General features: G+C 39.9%; 1 protein-coding gene across 2 annotated transcripts; it reads right to left on the reverse strand.

The window, feature by feature from the left end:
* Positions 1-457: 457 nt before the first annotated feature.
* Positions 458-23,878, reverse strand: CALU (calumenin). 2 transcript variants are annotated; one of them, XM_005905250.3, is made up of 7 exons: positions 23,740-23,878; positions 15,929-16,160; positions 10,665-10,858; positions 6,778-6,944; positions 6,520-6,580; positions 4,483-4,682; positions 458-2,842 (listed from the first exon to the last, which is right to left on the reverse strand). In XM_005905250.3, exons 2-7 carry the CDS (start codon positions 16,147-16,149, stop codon positions 2,738-2,740), a joined length of 948 nt encoding a protein of 315 aa, XP_005905312.1. In that variant the 5' UTR covers positions 16,150-16,160; positions 23,740-23,878; the 3' UTR covers positions 458-2,737. The 2 variants fall into 2 exon arrangements, with proteins under 2 accessions (XP_005905312.1, XP_005905310.1); XM_005905248.3 differs by lacking the exon at positions 10,665-10,858 and adding an exon at positions 10,932-11,125 and having other exon boundaries at positions 23,740-23,877.

The raw sequence follows: 23,878 nt of genomic DNA on the forward strand, positions 1-23,878 counted from the left end.
ATCTGTCTTAAGCTGTGTATTTACTAAAGTCAATAGTTCAACTCCCTTCATGTTCTCAAAATGAACTGGCACATCTCAATACTGTTTATAAACTATACAAAATGTTCAAAAAACTGTTTTACCTTATATTCTGTCTCCCTACTCCATGTAGGCCTTTTTGAAATAAAAATCAAGATAAATGTGTGTACATTCAGAAATGGCTGTGTTTGGTATCAGACAATTATGTAATGAGCAGCTGGGCTCCTCTCCAGTTACATGGCCTAAGAGAAGCAGAGAAGGGTTATGGCTGTATAAGGATGCTAAAGATTTCAGTAACCAATTTGGGAAAAGGTAGCAACTTCTCTGGGTTGGGGTGGGGTAAACCTTCTAGGAGAGGTCCATTTTCTGTGACATTTTATAACCCCATAATTCTAAGCAAGAGTTCCATTTCTTAAGAAAACAAAGGACATACACACCCTTCAGTGAATGTAAACAGTTTTATTTAGAAACAGATAGGTACCTGTTTGCATTATAGAATATAAAACTTGGTTTACACTCTATAAAAAATAATAACCAGTATCCAAATTCAAGACAGCTAGCATTCACAGAACACACAATGTGGGTGTGTAGCTACTGTTCACCAGCCTCAGGCTTGATTTAAACCAAAAAAAAAAAAAAAAAAATTCCAGGAGGGTCATTAGAGATTAGAGTACAAATGCTTACTGATGAGCACCCAGCATCCAGAAGTCGCTATCTTAGCAGATGGAGATTTGCTTTCTAAGTGCATGACTTTAACATAAGGCCTGGGTTCTCTGTACCTAGTGACCTGCGAGGCTCTCCTGCCACACAATTTGCACTGTGCCCTCTCCAAGCAAGGGTTGGTGGCATTATTAATTATCCCCAGTCTTCTTAACAATTCAAATGGGGAATCTGGAAGGCAGAGAATTTCCATTTCCTTATATGGGGGTTCAAAGAATGTATCCACTCTCAAGAGCTCAATGCAAAGGCCAGGGTGAAGTTACGTGATATCTGGCCTTTTACCAGGCCAAGGAGCCCACCTGAACATGATTGTGGAAGACCAAAGGATACACCTAGGTTCAGATTATAATAATCACCCAGCACCACCTGAATGTATTATCCAGAAAGATACATGAAATAATAAAGGTTATATATATATATATTTGTCTTAGTAACCTGAGGGCTAAAAACTTGGAATACATAATTCTTCTCAAAAGAGGTCCATGTGTATGAAAGGGACCAAAAAAAAAAGGCAGTTTCTTGTTATGTAAAATATAGGTGAGTTGGGAACAGAGGTGGTTTCTTCAGCTCTTTCTACAATGTTCCTCTCTTTGATAAGGACTGACAATGTTGATCCATGATAAACATTTTTTGGCAGCGGGGAGATGGGGACATAGGGAGGGATGGGTCTAAGGCAGGAAGGGTGAGCGACGGTCCTCAAACCAAAGAGTCCTCTCATCTCTGAGCCTTAGCTCAGCCTCTTCAGCTGACACAGAAACAGGCCTGGTAGTAAGTGGTTAGCATTCTGAGGTATGAGGATCCCTGGTAAATTCAGCAGCATGTGGTTTTCAGCAATCAGCCCACAAGGTAAGAACACTGCAACCAAGCCCCTAACTAATACTGCTATTGAACCACTGTCCAAAAGAGAAAGGGAAGAAAAAAATCCCCACCACAACAGGAGGTTCTAAGCTTTCATTTAAGGTGGTCCAATTCGTCTGCTTTCTTTTTATCTTAGGGTTTCTTAAGAGAATCCTCATTCAGTGACCGTTTCTCTCATTAAAGGCACTTTCAATGACACAATTGGAAAAGAGCACATTTTGACTGCAGTGAAATAAAAATTAGTTCCTTGGAACACCTGGGGAAATAGAAGCTGAATGGGGCACTGACTGATTGAATAAAGACAGGCTTGAGCACTTCAATAGACGCACACCCAGAAAAAAGCATGTGCCCTAAGAACACTTGGATTTTTTCTTTAGTTTTCCAGCTGTTTCTATTTATATCTCTGTAAAGAGATCACACTCACTACTTGATTGATATTCAAGACACTGGCCCCAACTTTTCCCACCACAGCTGTGCTTGACAAAATTAGCCAACAGCTAGTCTTACAGGGAAGGGGGGGAAAAAAAGGATGAATGAAATAAAGTCGATTCAAGCTTTCTTATAGCACAGGGATCTGTCCTTGCCCAGATAATGCTAGGACCTGGACATGAAGCAACTGAATGGAACATGTGGCCCCTACTACTTATGAAATACACTTATCAATAGGCAAGTTTAAGTGTTCTCTTTCTAAATAGTGGGGAATATTTCTTCCCTTTCCTCTCTCCTGAACATTTCTTATTGATCTCAGGCTTAAACTTAAGTCAAAATTATAAAAAATTACATGATAAGGGTTGAGAAAGAGAGAAGGGCTAATGTTTGCCTACAAGTGTGAGTTGCGGATGTTGATCCTTCATATCATACTCCCAACCAGAGAACAAATACAAAAATAAACACACATGTTATACATAATACAAAGTGTAAATCTACAAACACAAGTGTACTAATTAGAGTTGTTCCTCAGAAGCACGGTTTCCCTCCTGTCCCTCAGAGAGGAGGAGGAATGGGGACGGGATCATTTCTGTTATAACTTTTCATGTCTTAAAAAGTTTGTAATAACAGTCTCAGTAGCGCAATTTCATGTGAAACCAGAAGCTGTAAAAATAAATTATTTTGAAGAAATGTGGGTTCCTCTGTCTGCAGCTCAGAACTCATCATGTCGTACTAAGGCCTCACCAAAATCTGTGGCCTGGCTGCCCACAAATAAATCATACTTGTCAACAATCTCCTCCTTGGTAAGCTTGCCATCCTAAAAGCAGAAAGAACAGTGAACTGAGGCGAAATATAAGTTCCCATTTCAAATTTAGAAACACTGCTATCATATAATAGGGGATCTAAGAATTGTCAAGATTTAAGATTCTAATTCCCACTAAATTAAATGTGAACTCAGTACTCATGGCCCATCCCCAACACACACACACACGGAAGAAAAGAGCAATTAATATATTTCCTTATCAAGAAGGTTAAAAGGATGAAAATAATACAGCTGAATAGGACAATGCCAGCGGTATGGGTTTATTTCTTGGGGAGAAAATGCTCCCTTTTCAGCAAAATGTGGGACACCTCCTAGATATGGGTAAGAGATATTTAACAAGAGCCAGGAAAAATACTTCAAAATGAATCAAGTCACTGTCTAATAGGGACAATGAAATCTGTTACTATCAAGCATAGTTTTCAACTCCAAAATGTCCTGCTGCTGCTGCTGCTAAGTCACTTCAGTCGTGTCCGACTCTGTGTGACCCCATAGATGGCAGCCTACCAGGCTCCTCGCCCATGGGATTTTCCAGGCAAGAGTACTGGAGTGGGGTGCCACTGCCGTCTCCACCAAAATGCGCTAGCTACCAATCAGATTCCAGACAGAACCCCTAATGGAGGTCCAGATCTTATCTCAAGAATTAGCTAGGGCAGATTCCCAAGGGATGACTATGAGTTTCCTTTCCTCATGTCTCAGCACCTGGCTACTGAAGAGACTGAGCAAGAACTCAAAACAGACTGACCCTTAAAAAGGCTCATGGATAAGAAACTACATACAAACCAAAGATTAATCTAAATAAAAGAACATTCAGAATTCTAAAACCCCCCATCTTTAGACTGATTTTCAGTCTGCTCTAAGGACAACGTTCTCTGAAAAAGGTGACAGGGCTCAGTAGTAACACCACTGTTTCAATGAACCAAATGCCTTCTGAGATAATTGGTCAAGGACTGATGCTGAAGCTCCAATACTTTGACCACCTGATGTGAAGATTTGACTCATTGGAAAAGACCCTGATGTTGGGAAAGACTGAAGGCAGGAGGAGAAGGAGACGACAGAGGATGAGATGGTTGGATGGCATCACTGACTCAATGGACATGAGTTTGAGCAAGCTCTGGGAGTTGATGATGGACAGGGAAGCCTGGCGTGCTGCAGTCCATGGGGTTGCAAAGAGTCAGACACAACTAAGCGACTGAACTGAATTATAATAGAGAAAAGCTGATTTATAAGCTACAACAAGCATACTTGATTTAAGAAGGAAATAATCAGCTTTGAGTAGGCAAAGTGAGACTGTAAAAGGTAAAAGAACAAAGGAAATAACAACAAAAAGGCAAAGAAAATTTCTTGGGGTTCCAAAGATAGTGGATGAGGCACGCTGGGCACAGGCTATACCCAGAGGCTCTTGCTGAGGCCTAAATTCCTCCCATGCTAAGAACATTGGGCAAAGGGATTTCTAAAACGAGAGAGCATAGAGCCAGTGCTGCCCTGTAAGTTTCAGTCGCCAACTTTAGCTCCATAGCAGACTTGGACTAATTAAAACCTTAGATGCTCTATGTACACTAATAGGAATTTTTTAAGCAATCTCCTAGAGACAGACTTGGACCACTGCTAGATTGCTTGGGCCTAGTCAGGCTTACCTTGTTTTGGTCTGATTCATAGACCAGGTGCCTGGCTTCTGCCTCAGCATGGTCATAATCTGAGGGGAGAATCCAGTCTTTGGTCTCTTCCTTATCCATCTTTCCATCACGGTTCTTATCTCGAAACTCAACAAACTGTTCTCTCTCCGTCTTGACCCACTCTGGCTCATCAGCATTTCCGTCATGGCTGTACATATCACCTGTATGAACAGACATCCATACATAAGATGGGTGTGTCTTCTCTCAAAGCCTGCCCCATGCAAATCTGATCTGACCTTTCTTCCTCACTCATTAGTTTGGAATCTCACAGGAAGTTATAAGGGTATTTTAGGTTGGAGAGATATTATGAAGTAAGGCATTTTCCTGATGATCTTGCAAAAAGAATATTTCAAGCTATTGGTCTTGAATGATATGAGCAAACAGAACTGTTTTAAAAAAAGGCAGAAACTGGGATTTTCAGGTGGTCCAGTGGTTAGGAGTCCATCTACCAATGCAGGGGACACGGGTTTGGCCCCTGGTCCAGGAAGATCCCATGTGCTACTACGGGGGAACTAAGCCTGAGAGCTGAACTGCTGCAGCCCACTTCCCTAGAGCCCGCGCTCTGCAGTGGGAGGAGAGGTCACCACAGTGAGAAGCCCAGGCACTGCAACTAGAGAGGGCCTGCGTGCAGCAGTGAGGACTCAGCGCAGCCATAAGTATTTTTTAAAATGCAGAAACAAAGGGAGATGACTAGTGTCAAGAAAGGTAAAGACCAACTTTCGTAAGACACCTGTTCCCTGCGTTCCATTTCACTACAAGGCAGTTAATTAACCTGACCACTAGTTTTAGAAAGATGTGGTTGTAAATCCTCAGGAAAATCTGAGATGTAAAAGTGTCTGTAAATGTAAAACAGTCAAACTGTCTACAGTCAATGCCTAAATATACTTTACAATGTATCTCTTAAAATGATGGGTATTGTCTTATGCTACTTTCTATCACATGAACTGTGAAACAATTTGGTCAACTACTTGGTAAGAGGCAGCTCCTTTTTTTTAAAGCAATGTTTAGGGACTTCCCTGGTGGTCCAGTGGTTCAGATTCCATACTGTGGATGCAGGTTCAATCCCTGATTGGGGAACTAAGATTCCACACGCCAGCAGCGGCATAGCAGAAAAAAAAGAAAAAAGCTGTACTTGAGAGAAACTGCCTTGAAGGTACAGCATCTGAAGTAAACAACTCGGAATTCCCTGGCAGTCCAGTGGTTAGGACTCCACATTTTCACTGCCAAGGGTGGGGTTTGATCCCTGGTTGGGGAACTAAGATCCCACAAACTGCATGGCATGGCCAAAAAAAAAAAAAAAAAAAAAAAAGGACAAAAGGAAACAAATTAGAAAACCTCTACAGAAACTACGAATAGAATACAGAGAAAAGGAAAGACGAAGAGGAATCATCAACTCCTGGTTGCTTACTCACCCAAGGGTCTCTTTTGTTCTGTTCCCTAGTTGCCTAATACCAGCCTAGGTCCCCTACAACTCCTCAGTGCCAATTCCACAGGGCAGCTGGGATGCGCTATTTTAGTGCAGTCCACTACAGCAGCCACTGGCTGCTGAGGAAAGGAAACGTGGCTAGTCCCATACTGTGTAGCCACAGGCTATGAGGAAAAAAAACGTGGCTAGTCCAAACTGAGATGTGCTACAGTGTAAAACTTTTGAAGACTTGTGTGAAAAAAGAAAAAAAAAAATAACCCTTGATAATGTGGAAATTATAGTATTTTGGAAAGTTAGATTAAATAAAATACAGTTTTGAAGTGAATTTCATCTGTTTCTTTTCATTATTTTTGATGTGGCTAACAGAAAAGTTAAAATTACATTTGGGACTCACATTCACATTTTGATTGGCCAGTGCTACTCAACACTTTATCATGACCCACTATTTCCCATGCTGGTCTGAGTTAATGATGTGCTAAGAGTTGACCCATGGAGTAGATTGTTTTTATTGGTGAACATATCTTCCAAAGTTTCCCAGGTTCTTCTAAGAAAAACACTAGAAACAGACTTACCAATATACTCCTCCAGATCAATGAAACCATCAGCATTCTTATCTATATCTTCCATTGTTTCCTAGACAGAAGAGAATAATTAGATCTAGTATTTGGATGAATTAGTTCAGGCAATTATTTAGGACAAGTAACTGTGCTTCATTAAACACACACGTATATATGTGTTAATGTATATCTATTCAAGTATGGTTAAACCATAGGAAAGAGTGTAAGCAACAAAAGGAGAAGTTTCCATTGAGAATCCTCACTCTCACCCACCTGTACTACTATGTCCTTCATGTAGTCATACTCCTCAGGGTGCAGAAAAGCTGTGAATTCCTCCTTTGTGGCAATCAGGTCTCCATCCTTGTCTGCCATTTTAAACCTCCGCTCATCTCTAACCATCATCTGTTTATAGTTAAATCCATCATCAGGGTCTGGATCATCTAGGAAACAAAAATTTAGGTCAAATCTTAAAAGACTTCCAGAAAACATGAAAATGTATGGAAATCAATTTCCAAGAACAATAAACCTAGCATGGAAGAATTAACTTGGTTACTCAGGGAAAACTACAGCAGTCTAAAGGCATTCAGTTTTGGTGATCAAAGACTACAAAGTCAGGTCTGAGTTGAATGTAAATTCAACATGGAACCCTGGCTCTTGGCCTATGTGATCCGTTACATAAATGCTTCATTGTTATCAATATCTAGGCTACTAGAGGGCTTCAGTTTTCTAGTTATATCCAAGGGGCAGTGGTGGCTCTAAAGTCACATGGTCTGGGTTTGAATCCTAACTCTACTACTTCTTAGCCATGTGACCTTGGACAAGCAACTTAACTGTGCTTCAATTTACTCATCTGTAGAATATAGACAGTAACAGAGTTGGCCTCACAGGATTGTTAAGAGGTTAAATAAGCAAATAAATAGAAGTTAAGTGCCTCGAACACTGCTTGGCACAGACCTGGCTTTTAATACATGTTAACTATTGCTATGTTTAGGAAACATTATTTAAACATTTATTAAACATTAGGCTCTCATTAAGAAGCCAGATATCAAAGGCCTTCTATCCCATTACAGGCCATTTAGATTCAATACCAGAACAGCACCACTCTGAAAGGTCACATTTTAGTTTCTTTGGTCAATTCAGAAATATACCATGAGATACAAGTTCTGTTCACTACCCCCACTTCCTCCATTTTTATAAAATCCTAGAAAATGCAAACAAATCAAGTTACAGAAAACAGATCAGTGGATGCCATGGACAGGGCACGAGGAAGGTGAGGACTATAAAGGGACACAAGGAAGCTTTTGGGGGTAATGGAAATATTTAATTACAGTGAGGGGCTCACTGATGCATACAAATATGGCAAAACTCATCAGTTGTGCATTTTAAATATGTGCAGTGCAATAAACTGTTTGTCAGTTATACTTCAATAAATCTGTTACAGAAGATAAATATTAGATTACAACCAAATTGAATTTGGACCTATCTGTTAGGATGCTGAACTGCACAAGCAATAGTTATTGTGGCTCAGCTGGTAAAGAATCTGCCTGCAATGCAGGAGACCTGGGTTCGATTCCTGGGTTGGGAAGATGCCCTGGAGAAGGTAAAGGCTACCCATGCCAGTATTCTGGCCTGGAGAATTCCACGGACTGTGTAGTCCTTGGGGTCGCAAAGAGTCGGACACAACGGAGTGACTTTCACTTCATTTCCTAAGAATCTAGAAAAATGAACTTCAAATTGAAAAAATGTGAAGGAGTTCATGGCAAAAAAGGGGGAAAAACAAAACAACTTTTCAATCTGAGTTGCTATATGGACCAAAATAAGATAACACGTGAAGATATTTTGAAAAGTAAAAGACACCACATTAAAGGTAAGAAATGATTATTCCCAAAACATATTGATCAAATAAAAAAAGATATAGCACTAGTTTTTATTAACAAACAAACAAACCCACAGGGCCCCTTACTAACACTACACTACTGACTTTTGATATTGTAATTCAGTCTTTCCATACTTTTAAGTACAGTCAAAAACAACAACAATAAACTATTGCTCTATTTTGAGTTAAGCAACTTGAAGCTTCATTCTTTGACGAGGTCAAAATTCAGTAAGACAGTTTACTGATTAAACTGGGGCTTTGGGGACCCTATGTGTATACTCAAAGCCATAATAGATTAGAGACTGAGAATTTAAGGAAAATACTACTTCACTCAGATACTAAGTCATTTCTTCTAAACAAATCATCAGTACAAACTATGTAACATAAATAAGATAACAGAACTTACATGTTAAGAGTAGATTCTTAGCTGAGAGCCCTCTTTCCTTAAGTAAAACTTGGTGACTAGGATCACACACACATATATGAGGATGAAGAAGAAAGCTACAGAACTGTATTTAATGACTAAACTCGCATGCCTATCATCACTGCTCAGAGTGCCCTATCTGTCCTAAGCACCAGTTTACTGGGCCAGCTGGCTTGCACACAGTGAAGGGTAGGCTCGTGATCTAGTTTTGGTTTTGGTATAGACAGGGCAGATCTTAGCATCTCATATTTTACTTGTGGCAGAGATGGGGTTAATGTTCCTTTTGTGGAAAGTAGGTATTAAGACAGACCCTAATTAGAAGCTAAGATGATTTCTACCTTAACTCAACTGAGTCAAGAACACATTTTCACAAAAAACTCCTCAGCACTTTTGGAAGGCGCCTCCTTACCCCAGCACTGTCCACCCCCAGGCCGCCAGGGAAAGATGCCTTATAAAGACATTGTTTCTCCAGCCAGTGCTTCAGCTCATGCAGAGTCTCAAGTCAGTAGAAATACTCATTACATTGAATCATTGGCCCTGTGAGGTAACAAAGCTCTCAACAGATTTGTATGCACATAATCATAAAAAGAGTTTAAAACTCCTTCTGGACAGTGAGTGCCTAGGTCTGAGCTGAGATTTAGTAACACATCATTCTGTTGAGATCACCAATTGCCTACCCAGTACTTTGTATTTATAATTAATCCCAAACACATCATGAAGCTCTGGGTCTCAGCCAGAGAGCAAGAAGCATGGTTGTCTCTCTATCTGCACTGACTTTTTAATACATGTGTTCTTAATTGGGAGGAGGATATGTTTGGTTCTTGGCTAAGTGTCAAGCATGAGAGAGGTGGCCACTCTTGTCTCAGGAATGAGAACGAGCCCCACACAGAAATAAAAATCTGTTCACCAGAAATGCATGCAGTCCTGTAATTAACACGGACAGCTGGTTATCCAATGGGGGAAACAGACCATCATACAGTCATTGCCTGTTAGTGATGGAGAACGCCTGCTTTCACCCAGAAATTTATTTCATTTCCAGAATAAAAATGCAAGAAGTAACATTTATACATTCTTGTTTCATCTCAAACTGTGACCACGTACAAAAGAGGAATATCACTAACAAAAACACCCTAAGTCATCAACTTGGTAAGATCGCCACCTAGCATTTAATAGCAGGCAAGTGGAATAAGTAAAAGAAAATTACTAACAGGTGGCCCAAGCATACAAGCTACCAAAACAACAAAAAGCAATCAAAGTCACATTGATTTGCCTCGAAGCATTTGCAAAGCAGGCTAATAAACTCATGTGTCAGAGAAAACAAATGGGAAATACTCATTTCTAAACTTCAGTAAGCAGACATATTGAAATAGTTAAATTTCATCAAGGAATGCCATTAGACTTGATCTTTATTTTAGCAAGGGAAGAGAGTAATTTTCCTCCTATAGTCACCAGTTACAAAGAAATCTAATTTGGTTTAAATTTCAGGTCCAACGCTTTAATGTGACCATGTCAAGGGACATCTCAAAGCCTCCTGCTTTGCATTGTTGGTACAATGCAGCCTTTTGAACGAGAATTTACTCCAAAAATGGTCTCTTTGAGGGATGACAGCAAGAAAAAAATGGGAAAATATATCTGAAATGCTAAAAGACGTAAAAGATGTCAGACCTTAGAAAACCAAAATAAAACAAATTTTAAAAAATAAATAATATACAAATTCAAAATTAATAAAGTGAAGGAGAATCAGCACAGCATCAAACTGTCTAAGATAAGTGTAATTCCTTCCTTTCCTTCACTGCTTGACCCATTTGTTTCTTTGACTCAAGACCATGGTCTCCACCAGGCTGACACCTTGCCCCTTACCCAGGTAAGTGCCATAAGTCACGTTTCTGTACTCATCCCAGGAGATTAAGCCGTCTTGATTCAAATCAAACTCCTGCCATTGGTTTTCAACATTGTCATATATGTATTTCTTCTGGGCGTGCTTAATCCAGGATTTCAGCTCCCCCTCCGTCACAAACCCATCTTTATCCGCGTCTATTTTATCTACAATCATTCTACAAGACAAAACAGTTACGTTTCAAGGTGCCGGCTCCACAAGGCTTTTTCCCCCAGAGAGTAGGGACCTACCTAAAACGTAGCCGTAGGTGGCATTTTTATACTCCTCCCAGGAAACGAGGCCGTCCTCATTGAGGTCATGCCCCTTCCACTGCCGCTCTACGTCCTCGTAAATCCAGCGCTTTTGTGCAAATTTAATCCAGTCTTTGAGCTCATCCACAGTGACAAACCCGTCCTTGTCGCCATCTATTTTACTTACAATCTTTCTGTAGAAAATGCAGAGAAATCCAGCAAGAGGTTAAAAGGACACAAGGCTCTGGACTTAGCCAGATGTGTGCTGTGGCCACGGGTGTTGCCCAGGGCTAAAGGATGGAAATAAAAATTGTCTCCAAAACAAAACTGCCAGATGGGCAACTGAAAATTTTTCTCTTGAGTGCCTGTTGCTGGTCTGAAATGAGTCATCCAGATAAGACAAGCACAGTCCATGGCTGGTGTACTTGGAACCAAAAGCAAACTATGGACTATCCCTTTAGAGGTAGGTTTCAGCCAGTGGTCAGAACTTTGGAGTGAATATCCTTTCCTATCTGGGTTCTTCACTCTTAGTATCAAACAACATGCAAATTTTTATATTTTTTCTTTATTGCTCTTAGGAGAATCTCTATTTCTGGGTAAATAATCACAACCACTGACTTGGTTTTCTAAAAATTCAAAAATTGTAACCAGATTTTTCAAAAAATTAAGTCTTTTTTTTAAACCAAAACACTTTTGCTAAAAATATAAAGATATCAAAAAAGTTCCAGGATCAGTTATACCTAAAGTCAAGATTTTTCTTTTAAACCCCAAAATAAGTACAGAGACATAAGCATGCTTATACATAAAAAAAGGGGGGCCAGCAGTTATTATACACTATATTGAATTGGATTTTTACATATAACCACAAAAACAGAGAGCTCTGAAGAAGTAATGTGGTAAGAACATACATCCTTGATTATGAGAATGTTAATAAGCTGAGAGGGTTAGGGTGCAGATGATAAACTAAACTACAAGGCTAAAGAATGAATATACTTTGCTCTTCATAAGCTTCTTTCTTTCAGCACTGTCATATTAATAACAGACATTTTAAAAAGACTTTTTTAAGGATTTCAAAATATGTGCATGATATGAAAACTTCTGTTAAAAGATGCAATTGCTTACTTATATAAGCTAAAACTGCCTATGTAAAGTCACAAGAACTTTTTTTTTTTTTTTTTTTTTTTTTACAATTTTACACCCCAATTATTTAATGGCCTAAGAGCAGTAATATTCACTGACTACATTCTTTAAGAGAGCCAGGAAAAGATCATGTAAACACCCCTTGGCCCTTTGTAGGGAGGCTCAAGTCAAAAGAACTTTAAATCAAAACTTCTAATGGAATTGACACAGTAGAAGTCCATTATGCACACTTATTTCATCACATGGAATATTTTAGAAAGAATTCAAGGGTCAAGAATAAATAATTTTTCTACTGTTAAAAAAAAAACTTCTATTGGAACTGAAATCTTGGCATACCCCTATGCTCTACTGTTTGTAGGATTGAAAAAGACTGTCATTTCCCAGTCTGTATTCTTATGAATACAACATTGGAAAGTGATTAGAATCAGAGAATATAAGTGACACAAATTCACCTCGATATTGATTGATATGCTGTTAGCCACGATTGTCTATTACTTAAATCCTGTAATTAACAAGCATTTTCCTTCAAAGAATCTTATAGTTTTTACTCTAAAATATTTTTTTAAAAAGGTAAAACAGTAAGTGTTAGTCGCTGAGTTGTGTCTGACTCATTGCAACCCCATGGACTGTAGCTTGCCAGTCTCCTCCGTCCATGGGATTCTCCAGGCAAGAATACTGGAGTGGATTGGCATTCCCTTCTCCAGGGGATCTTCCCTACCCAGGGAGCGAACCTGGGTCTCCTGCATTGCAGGCAGACTATGGTTTGAGCTACCAGGGAAGTCCCCTAAAATACTAAGAAGTCACCTCAAATACCCTTCTGCATCTACATGGACATGGGACAAAAATTTTTTTGCAACTTGAATCTGTAGAATCTTAACAATATTAATAAATTAGCTTTTCTTACTCTTTGGGGGGCTGTGCTGTGCAGTATGAGAGGTCTGAGTTCCCTGACCAGGAATAGAACCTATGCCCCCTGCACTGGAGTGCAGCATCTTAACCACTGGACCGCCAGGGAAGCCCCAACAGATTAAGTTTTACCTGTTCAAAAACCTCTACATTATCTATAATGGAATCCAGTTTGTGTCTGAAAGGCATTGGCTACCAAGAGTTCCACTGTACTATTAAGACAAAAAAGGCAAGGTACTTATTCCCGAAAGAAAATTTTAAACTATTATTAATAGCCTAAAGAGAAGCATCACTAAGATAAAAAAGGCATGACTCTTTAAGATGGGCTTTTCCTAATGAAGTTGGCTGAATGCTATTCTATTCATCCCAACAGAAATATCCCAAATGGTTCAATTCAGACGTTAGCAAACTTTTTCTGAAAAAGTCAAATATTTTTCACTTTGTGGGCCACATATCATCTGTCACATATCTTAAAAACAATAGTAAAAATAACCACGCAACTATTTAAAAATAAAAAAGCTATCCTTATCTTTCTAGTTATCCAGCCTGCAGGCAGTTGTCAAAGTACACTGGAAGTGGGCACAGCCTATTTTTGGCATGAAGCTCTAAACTCTGATCTTTAAAAGCCCATGTTAATTTATAAAGCTAATGGTATTGTATTTCTATGACACTGGAGAACCCTACAAATGCATGATGCCACTAAATAAGTATTTACTCTAGGACAGACACAATGCACTTAAGTGGATATTATGTCATTTCTAAGAGGTGACATATGCCTCTACATTTCAAAAGGCGTAAAGCCAAATCCTTTGGCTTTTTAAGAACCTGGGTCAATAAAAGGATTCCAGGAGGGTTCAAAATATTCCAGAAATTTTAAGGATGCAAAATTTTACATATATTCATATACTTGCACTTTACTTTAGCTTTCATCAGACTGCCAAAGGGATTGGGCCTATGACCCAAAAAAGGATGATGAACAGCTCTACTTCATTTCTATATCAAAATAAGTGAAAACTTTACTAAGGACCACCACCTCAAATTGGATAAATCATCAGGTGAAGGACACATAAATGAAAATTAAGTATATTCAGACTGCTTGGGGTGGGGTAAGGTTGAGAATACACACAGAAGAAAAAAATGTTCTATTTGATTATTCATAAGAAAAAGAAACTAAAACCTGGATGTTAAAATTGTTTTTAAGTGCTTCCTGTAGCTTTTTAGATATTATTACTAAAGATTTAAAAATAGTAGTGAATTTTTGCAACGAGAGGTATAAACAATGCTCTGATTTCCTAATAATCACTGGCCTCCTAGATAGATGGAAAGGGGAAACTGTCGTACCTAACCTCTGGTGTATAGTCACATACCAAACAATGTTCAAAAATGCCATAGTAAGCTACTTTAAAAGAAAAAAAAAGTTCACCTGGAATTCTTGCTTTCAACAGTATATCACCTTATTAATGGGCTATTCGTTATTATCTCCACATGTGGGAGAAGCAAACCAGACTTGGTTCATTCACACATTCCATGAAAAAGATCATTTTAACCATCTTATTCTTATCAAATATGATAAGAATATCACGTGTTGAACTTTTGATATTTACTGAGGACTAAAAGAAACATTTTTTTCTCTACTGAAGGCTGTTAGCAGAGCAATCCCAATACTTGCACAGGGCCAGAACACCGACTGCCACCAAACCTAGAGGCCCTTTGTTATCTGACAGTAATTCTGCAGAGACGTGTGCAGACCAAAATCTAGGCTGGACATGCATGTTATTAACAGGCAAGACATGACGACTGAGAACACCCTCATGCACGCCTATTTTCAGCTTGGAATGTTAGCACAGTTAAGAGATTAAAAGTGAGCACAGTCCTTCAAAGTCAAAAAACAACCTAACAGAAGACTGACTCTGATGCGCTTGTTTTCTCTGTTTTCAATGTTTTGGGAAAGTTTCTCATTCTACATGGCAAAATCTTTGATTATTTCTGTCAGTGTTTAAGAATACTGTATCCTTCAGTTGGCAGATAACTCACTGAAAGAATAAATTTATTTTTAAGTACCACTCAAAGCAAACCCTATAATGTCTTCTAATCACAGCACTATCCATGGGAAAAATATTTCTGGAAATTCCTATGTGATATAACTTTTCAGACAACTCTGTTAAATTTAGTTCAGAAAGCTACACAGATGGTCACTATTCATTGAAGAGAAAATGTTCACCAATTAACCTGCATTTCCTTAAAAAGCAAGCCTTTGAAAGAACTAAAAAAGACATTCTCAGACTCTCAGTTAGAAATAATCAGCTGGAATTCTACCAAATCAACTATTTAGGTAAAAAGATGCCTTCGGAGAGAGCCACAGAACCTGACTATGGCCCAGCTGTTTACTGCAAGAGCAACACATACTCTGACAATAAGATCACAGCTTAATACAACCTTCTGAAAGCCAAGGTTGATTTGGTTTTGCTTTTAATTAAGCAAATACCCGAGAATGAACCAAAGAGGGTGAAGGACATCCTTGGAAATCATAAACTACAGAAATTAGTCAGTCCAGGGGTCTAATTTGCAGTTTATTATCCACTCAAAGACTTGGCATGGTCAACAACAAAGGTCACAGACTGCTTTTAAAAATTAAAAGCAACAGTGTTGAGAAAATCCCCATGTAACGTTCCTTTGGGATCAAGATGATGCGGTTTAGGCCGAGTCCTATAGTATCTGGCACTTTAATGCAGAAATGACTTTGTTTTGTAGAATGAGGTAAAAACTGTTATTCAATGGAGAAATGAGGAAAGAGATTAAATTTTAGCGGTAGCAATTCTATGGTTAGCTTTCAGCAGATGTAGCTCAGTACAGCTTTACTGGGTGACTGAGATAGAAGAGGAAAAAAAGAATGAGTTGGTTTATAAAGAAAGGTCGTTACTCTAACTAGCCCCCTGCGAGCTGGCACCTACCCAAGTCTTTCCTTGCTCTCTTCTGGTGTCAGCTGATCAAAGGTTTTTGCTTCTTCGGCACCCAAGAAGGCGTCGTGGTCATAATCAAAACTCTGAGCATCATTGTGAACCTTGTCACTGAGCTGAGGCTCATGATGTACGCGGTCCTTCTTTTCTGTGGGCTTGCTCAAGGCAAAGGCCGTGCACAGGGACAGGCACATAAGAAACTGTCGCAGGTCCATGATAACCAGATCTTAAAGAAAAAAGAAAGGCAGTTCAGTCAGTATGCTTAATAATTCAACAGGAAATTAAAAGCTCAGACCCAGTAAAATTATTAATGACATCATCCTAAATACAATTATTCAACCCATAAAAAAGTATGCTAGAATATGAGACTTTCTAGTTTTACTCCGAGAAATTTTCACCACTCTCCTTCGTCTGATTGTAGGCTGACAAGGAATTACAGGAACAAGGAATTACAAGGAACATCCATCTTATAAGCAGTCTCCCTTTATGCAGACACAGAAAACGAACCTGTGGACATAGAGGGGACGTGACTGAGCGTGCATGCATGCACATGCTTCTGAAAGCTTATCAATGTTCTTTTTCATGCTATTCCATCAAAACACCCAAATCACATACAAAGATGCTTTAATCAATGATGATATTTTATGATTAAAAAATGAAAAATGAAGTAAATCAAAGAATTAGTAAATACGTATTAAACCACCACTACCACCACAAAGTAGATATAGTGACTGTTACATTCCAGAAAAGTCTATGAAAACAACAAAAGCATGTTGCAAAACAATGTCAAGATCTCATTCATATAAAAAGCAAAAATCAACTAACCTCTCCAGGTTGCTTATGTTTGCATAAAATATAACATATATGCATGAAAATGGTGTGGAAGGATAAGCATTTGTCTATAAATAGCAACAACGCCCTAGGCTGAAGAAGAGATGGGGGTGGGGTGGTGAGGCTGGGATGGAGAGAACTTTAATGCTGTACTCTGTTGTGCTATCTTCCTTTTTCTAAATGAGTACATTACCTTTTTGTGTGTACTTTTTAAACAATATGATAAACATTAATTTCATTGTTAGGTAGCATACATTTTCAAGCCACTTCTCCTGACTGGAAAAGGAGACATATTTATTCTTAAGATACAAACGCTATTTTTCAAGTAAAATAACACTGCCCAAGGAGAAAAACACTCCAGGCTACTTCAATAATTGAGCTAATCAATCAGATCAGTGGAAGAGTAGAGAGAAAATGAGATTTAGTGGCTCTCTCAAATGTCACAGTGAGTATCTCTTTATTTTAGGACAAAATGAAACTTTCACTGCAAACTACAAATAATTCTTTAAATAAAATTCTTTAGAGATAAGGAATGAGTTTTATGCTGTTATTCTGTGACATATTCAAATGATATCTATGATGTTAAAGGCTTACAGAATCAAGTAAAAATCAAGAGTCATAGCAACAGTATCTTCCTTATGCCTATTAACAAGGTGACCTCACATTTAGGAAAATTTTATAAATGACTAATTACATCCCCAGAATAATAGCCTACCAACTCTTGCATAATACCCTGACAGCTTTTGCAAACTGCCATTGTTATAATATAAATTAATGCTTAAACCTGGGAACACTATCAGGGCCTGGGAGGGATACTGTGTCAAGTTTTGATACTGTGTAACATACAGAAATGTAACAGATTGACTCATTGTGATTTAGAGGGAAAACTACATTTAAGATTGAGACTTAACATCTTGATCCAGTGATAAAAGAAGAAGGTCAGCGTAAAAGCCAAGTGATTCAGCTTTATCATTTATCCATCTCTCTATCCTTTCCCTTCAAATTAAACTCAATCCTGCCCCTCTACAGGTTCCTTCATTCTGTCAATCAATACTTCTCAGGTCTTCATAATCCAAAATCAGTCTTTCTCAGACCGCACTATTACTTCAAGCGTGCTCTTCCCTGTTCCTTCACCCACATAGTGTCCAGGAACTCTTGTCTCTGTTTCCACACCACCTACTGTCTCCCTGCAATCTAGGTTTCTACTGACTACTGATGAAAGTGCCTAAAAACATCACCAAGGACTACCTACCAGACAAAGCAATGGTTTCACCTTCATCTCTCTGCAGTGGGCAATGAAAAATCTGTACTTTAGCAGATATTTAAAAATATACTTTTTGTGCCCACGTATATCAACTCCTGGCTGTTCGTGCTTGTGCTTAGTAGAGTTTGACTCTGCCAGTAGTGTTTGACTCTCATGGACTATAGCCCACCAGGCTCCTCTGTCCATGGAATTTTCCAGGCAAGAATAATGGAATGGGTTGCCATTTCCTCCTCCAGGGGATCTTCCCAAATCAGGGATTGAACCTGTGTCTCTTCCGTCTCCTGCATCGGCAGGTGGGTTCGTTACTACTAGTGCCACCTGGGAAGCCCCCTTGGCTGTTAGAAACTTTAACAAAAGGGCTCTTGTTTTACGAATACAGACCCTAAAAAAGACTACCAAATTTATTTAAATCCATACATATAAAAATGTCCATTAGAAACAAAGGGTATCTCCCAAGACAAAGGACATATAACGTGGAAAGATGTGAGAAAAGTATAGAACAACTTATACAAGCCTCCTGAAGAACTACATCAGCAGTTATTTCTGAAGCATCTTTCTCTTTTCAACCAAACTGAAACCAAGTAATAGAAAGCTAACAGACCCTTTTCTTTCTCCATCACGATAGCTTGCTTGTATGGCTTTTTACCGCATGATCTAGATGGGGCCTGACCAGAGGTTTATCAATTTTGTCTACCCTTTCAAACAATAGGGGAAAAAAAGGCTTTTGGTTTTTTCTATTTTTAAATCTCTATTGCCTCTGATCTTTATTATAGCCTTCCTTTTGCTGACTTTACCCATCCTCCCTGGTAGCTCAGATGGTAAAGAAGCATCTGCTTGCAATGTGGGAGACACAGGTTCGATCCCTGGGTCAGGGAAGATCCCCTGGAGAAGAGAATGGCAATCCACTTCAGTATACTTGCCTGGAGAATCCCAAGGACAGACTACACGGTTGCAAAGAGTCAGACACGACAGAGTCACTAACTCTTTCTTTGCTGACTTTAGCTTTTGTTTTTTTCTTCTAATTTATCTTAGGTGGTAGGTTAGGTTGTTTGAGATTTTTGTTTTTTCTTTTTTGAGAAAGGACTTGTAGCACATGATCTAAAGGTAAATCAATGGTTGTGAAAAATATATCTTCCCACTTCCATTTTTCAAGTGACTTATAAGTTTCTCTCATTCAAATTCTGCCCCTCCCTCACCAAGGGTAACACTTAATTGTTGATACTGTTCAGTTGCTAAGTCATGTCTGACTACATTTAATATTTTTTCTTAAAAGAAAAACAAAATCAGAAAACTAGACCTGCACTGTCCAGGATGAGAGCTGCATGTGGCTACCAAACACCTGAAACATGGCTAGTGTGAATTAAGGATGTGGTATGTTACACTTTACGATAAAAGAATGGTACTTTTGTATGTACTGGATTAAATAAATTATTAAAATTCATTTCACATGCTTTATTAATAAATGTTGTTCAGTCGCTGAGTCATGTCTGACTCTTTGTGACCCTGTGAACTGTAGCCCACCAGGCTCCTCTGTCCACGGGATTTTCCAGGCAGCAACACTGGAGTGAGTTACCATTTCCTCCTCCAGTGGAATCTTTCCAACCCAGGGATGGAACCCACATCTCTTGCACTGGCAGGCAGATTCTTTACCACTGTGCCACCTGGGAAGCCCCTTGTTTTAAATATTCACTTGTAAAAAAAAAAAACCCCTCACCCCAGCCCCCCGTCCAGCAGGAATCTGACTGGGGATTGAACTCATGCCCCCTGGCAGTGGAAGTGCAGAATCTTAATCACTGGACCCCCAGGGAAGTCCCTCACCTGTAAGTTTAAGATTACATATGTGGCTTGTATTACATTTCTATTTCACTGTGCCATGTTACAGACATAAATAAAGGGCTAGAACAGAAAATGTATCAAGTTACTACCATACTTTTGCACTATGTCAGCCATAATGGTTTCCTACAAAGTTATTTTCATGAATTGTTCCAGTAAATTTATAAGGAGAGAGAGGTAATAGCATAAACTTGAATTTCTCTTAGTAACAATGATAGCCTTAAGAATCAGTTTTACCCATTCAAAAATTTTCTTGAAAGCTTTAAATTCTTGCCATTTCTCCTTTCCTTCCCAATCATTTTTAATAAAAATGCACTGGTCACAGAACAGTTAAAAGTAAGTTGATTCAGGGAAATTTAGAGGTCTGGATTAAATTCAGCTTCTCAAGAACATTAACAATGAGTGACCCCACAGTTATTCTAGTTGACCAAAGACCCATTGCTCAGTGTTAACAGTGGGAGAAATGGGCGTGGTGGTTAAAATGCCAGTTCTGTGAGTTGGATATTCGGGGGCGGGAGGCGGGGAGGCATTCCTCTGCTGCTGCTAAGTCGCTTCAGTCGTGTCCGACTCTGTGCGACCCCAGAGATGGCGGCCCACCAGGCTCCCCCATCCCTGGGATTCTCCAGGCAAGAACACTGGAGTGGGTTGCCATTTCCTTCTCCTATACTGCAGCAAAAGCGGAATCTCAATGCTTAAGCATCTACCTCAATTGGGAATTGAGGGCAAGAGTCTGATAGCAATTTAACAATACTAAAGTTCTTGTTATAAGGTCTAGGAATTAAAGCCACCTGGGGATCTACCTGACATTCTTCACTTCCAGACTTTAGTACCACCAATGGATCATACTAAGGTAATAACATCACCCTTCATGATTTGATGAGAGTTGTAATAATGACAAACCATTTATTCAGCGTTTCTCCAGCAATCAATGGATCTGGATCTGTTCATTAATACATTCTAATTAAATCATTTGTGTGACTGAGGGTATACCTTTATAAGCTAGCCAAGTATATAAAAGTGCAAAATTTGGCTGTAGGAGAAAAGCTTTGAAATGGCTACTACTTAGGTTTCATTAATTCTATAACCAAAGCAACCCAGTGCAAACTTAAAATTTTTCTTGCTAAAGAGTAAAAAAATTTCCTTAAGAAATAAATTCGAGAAACACTGGGAGAATGAAGGTTTCCTTTTGGCTGATGAAACTTCAATAAATTATTAACTGCCAAAGGAAAGCTATGTAAAATGTAGGGGCAAGAGTTTTGGTTTCTAATTGCAATTTTGCTGTGCATATGTAACATGCACAAAATTCTTGGGAATTTGGTAGTTATTTTAGCTCAACCTTCCTTTAGTGCCAAATGTAAATAAACAATTTAAAATCCTAGATGAAAAGACCTATCTACTATGATCACTCCAGCTGCAAGTGGTCTGTATGCTAAGTCACTTCAGTTGTGTCCGACTCTGTGAGACCCCATAGACGGCAGCCCACCAGGCTCTCCCGTCCCTGGGATTCTCCAGGCAAGAACACTGGAGCGGGTTGCCATTTCCTTCTCCAAAGCATGAAAATGGAAAGTGAAAGTGAAGTCGCTCAGTCATGTCTGACTCTTCGAGACCCCATGGACTACAGCCCACCAGGCTCCTCCGTCCAAGAGTACTGGGCAAGAGTATTGGAGTGGGGTGCCACTGCCTTCTCCATGTGGTCTGTATATATTCCTCTAAAGAACTTTATAGAACTTGTTTGTACCACTCCACAATAATGATCATAGGTTATCTTAAGTTGTCTCCTTAGCTCCTCTATAGATGTACTTTAGGAAGGCAGGGATCTCAGCTAAATATAAATTAATACTCATCTGTAATCCCTAATGGACTTCCTGTGGCTCAGTAGTGAAGAATCTGCCTGCCGATGCAGGAGTTGCTGGTTTGATCCCTGGGTCGGGAAGATCCCTTGCAGAAGCAAAGGGCAACCCACTCTAGAATTCTTGAGTGGAAAATTCCAAGGACAGAGGAGCCTGGTGGGATACAGCCCATAGAGTTGAAAAGAGTCAGACATGACTGACTGAGCATCCATCATCGTAATCTCTAACACTGTGTCTTGTGCTTTTTGTATACTAACACATTTTATTGCATTAGTTGGACTGTACTTGGCAGCAATACAGCTCCTGCCTGCCACCAGTGCTCCCCATCCCCCAATTCCCCTTACTGGATCTGGTCATCAGCCAGCAACAAAAAAAGTGCTATTTCAGCTGTCTTAACTCTAATACATAAATTACAACATCAACAACAGCCATATTTAAGAGTTCAAAGAAAGACTGGAACTAGGACCTTCTGGCCTAGTAAGCATCTCCAATGGCTATTCCTGACTACACCTTTGTGCTTCCAACACCCCTGGCACAACCATGCATGTGCCACACACAGAGGAAAACGTGTGTTAAAATCAATGAACGGATCTCTTGTACTGATGCACTGTACAGAAAATGCCCTGAGTATCTTTTGACACATCACTGGATAAATGCAGGCAAGTGATTACATTAACAGTGATGATTATAAGTTTACTAGCCATTCAGGCATACTCAATGCATCTTTGTTAGCTCGTGTTTCTCCTAGTGATTCTCAAAACAGTCCTGTTGGATACCCCTGAATCCCTGTAAATCTCAGATTTAGGCCAAGATAAACAAACTCATCTTCTCTCCATACAAATACAATTTACAGGTTATCTGTGGAGCTGCAATAGTACTAGATATACATGAATTCTTCAACGATGACCATCGTTTGGTCCTTGGTTAACTAAATCTACCGAATGAGGTCAAACGTGCATGTGCCTTGTGTCAAGTTCCATTCTATAGAAAAAATATAAGTTATGAGAAATCCTATGGTTCTCTACCTCTAAGCTACAAAAACAAATCATAAGAAACCTTATTTCCAACTCATGCTTATTTTATGGTTCATGCCAGGAAGTGACTGCAATTCAATTCTCAAGGACATTATCCTGGGACTTTATACACTTAGGACTTCAGATCAAAACTCCTACTAAAGTTTTAGCAGGGGATCCAGGGAGCTTTTTGCCTTGAAGCAAAAGCAGCTTTCAGAACTGAAAATCACTCAACTCGATCAGGGCAGCTGTAGGGAATTAAGTTTACTTATGAACTCAGCATGCTAAAAATCAGAACTAGGATCTGGGGCTAAAAGCAACGAAACCATGTAATAATACAGTTCTTTATTGGAGTTTTTAAAAATTATTTTCCGTCGCTGACCGAGGCATGCAGCCAAACATGCTAGAGATATTCGTCTTTTCTTTAAAATTATAGACAACTTTTTAAAAAAATCACATAGGGTCTGTATGCTTTCTTCCCCCCTCGTTTCTACACCCTCCAAGTCAGCGAACACGACTTTCTTGGCAGATGCAGATGTCCTCTCGGGATGTGGCTTTGGGGCGGAGCTGGCAGACACAAGCAGGCCCAAGCGTGGGAAGTGGCAGGGAGCTGTAACAATAACGCTATCTGACTGCCCTCCGACCTTCAGGAGACAAACAAGCGTGACCCTTTAGGATGAGGGAGCTGGTGACTGGCGGGGCCCACGGCCAGAGGACGTGGCAAGCCAAGAACAAAACAGTACCCCCACAGGACGCAGAGCGGGGAGTAGGAGCTCTCAGGGCCCCAGGCCCCTTCCCAGAGCGCGCGGGAAGGCGAGCGGCGGCCTCTAATCCAGGCTGCACGCCGAGGGCCGGGCAGTCATGAGCAGTATCAGGCCCCAGAACCACAAGAGGGCAGAAACGGGGACCCTGAGCCAAAGAAGCCCTGCCGCACCGGGAGCGAGGCCCAGAAGACAGAAAGAAAGTGAAAAAGGAGACGGCGGCGGCAGAGGAACTGTGTACCGTGGTACCTACCTCTCTCCGTCGCACCCACAGCCCACGATGCCGCTGCCGCCGCTCTCCCACCGGCTTAGCTCTGGCGCGCAAGCCCCGCCCAGCCGGAAGCGGCTCCGCTCCCCGCCGCTGTCCTCCACGACGGCAGCCTCCAGACCAA

Source organism: Bos mutus, chromosome 4 (genome assembly GCF_027580195.1).
Source record: "Bos mutus isolate GX-2022 chromosome 4, NWIPB_WYAK_1.1, whole genome shotgun sequence".
NCBI lineage: Eukaryota > Metazoa > Chordata > Mammalia > Artiodactyla > Bovidae > Bos > Bos mutus.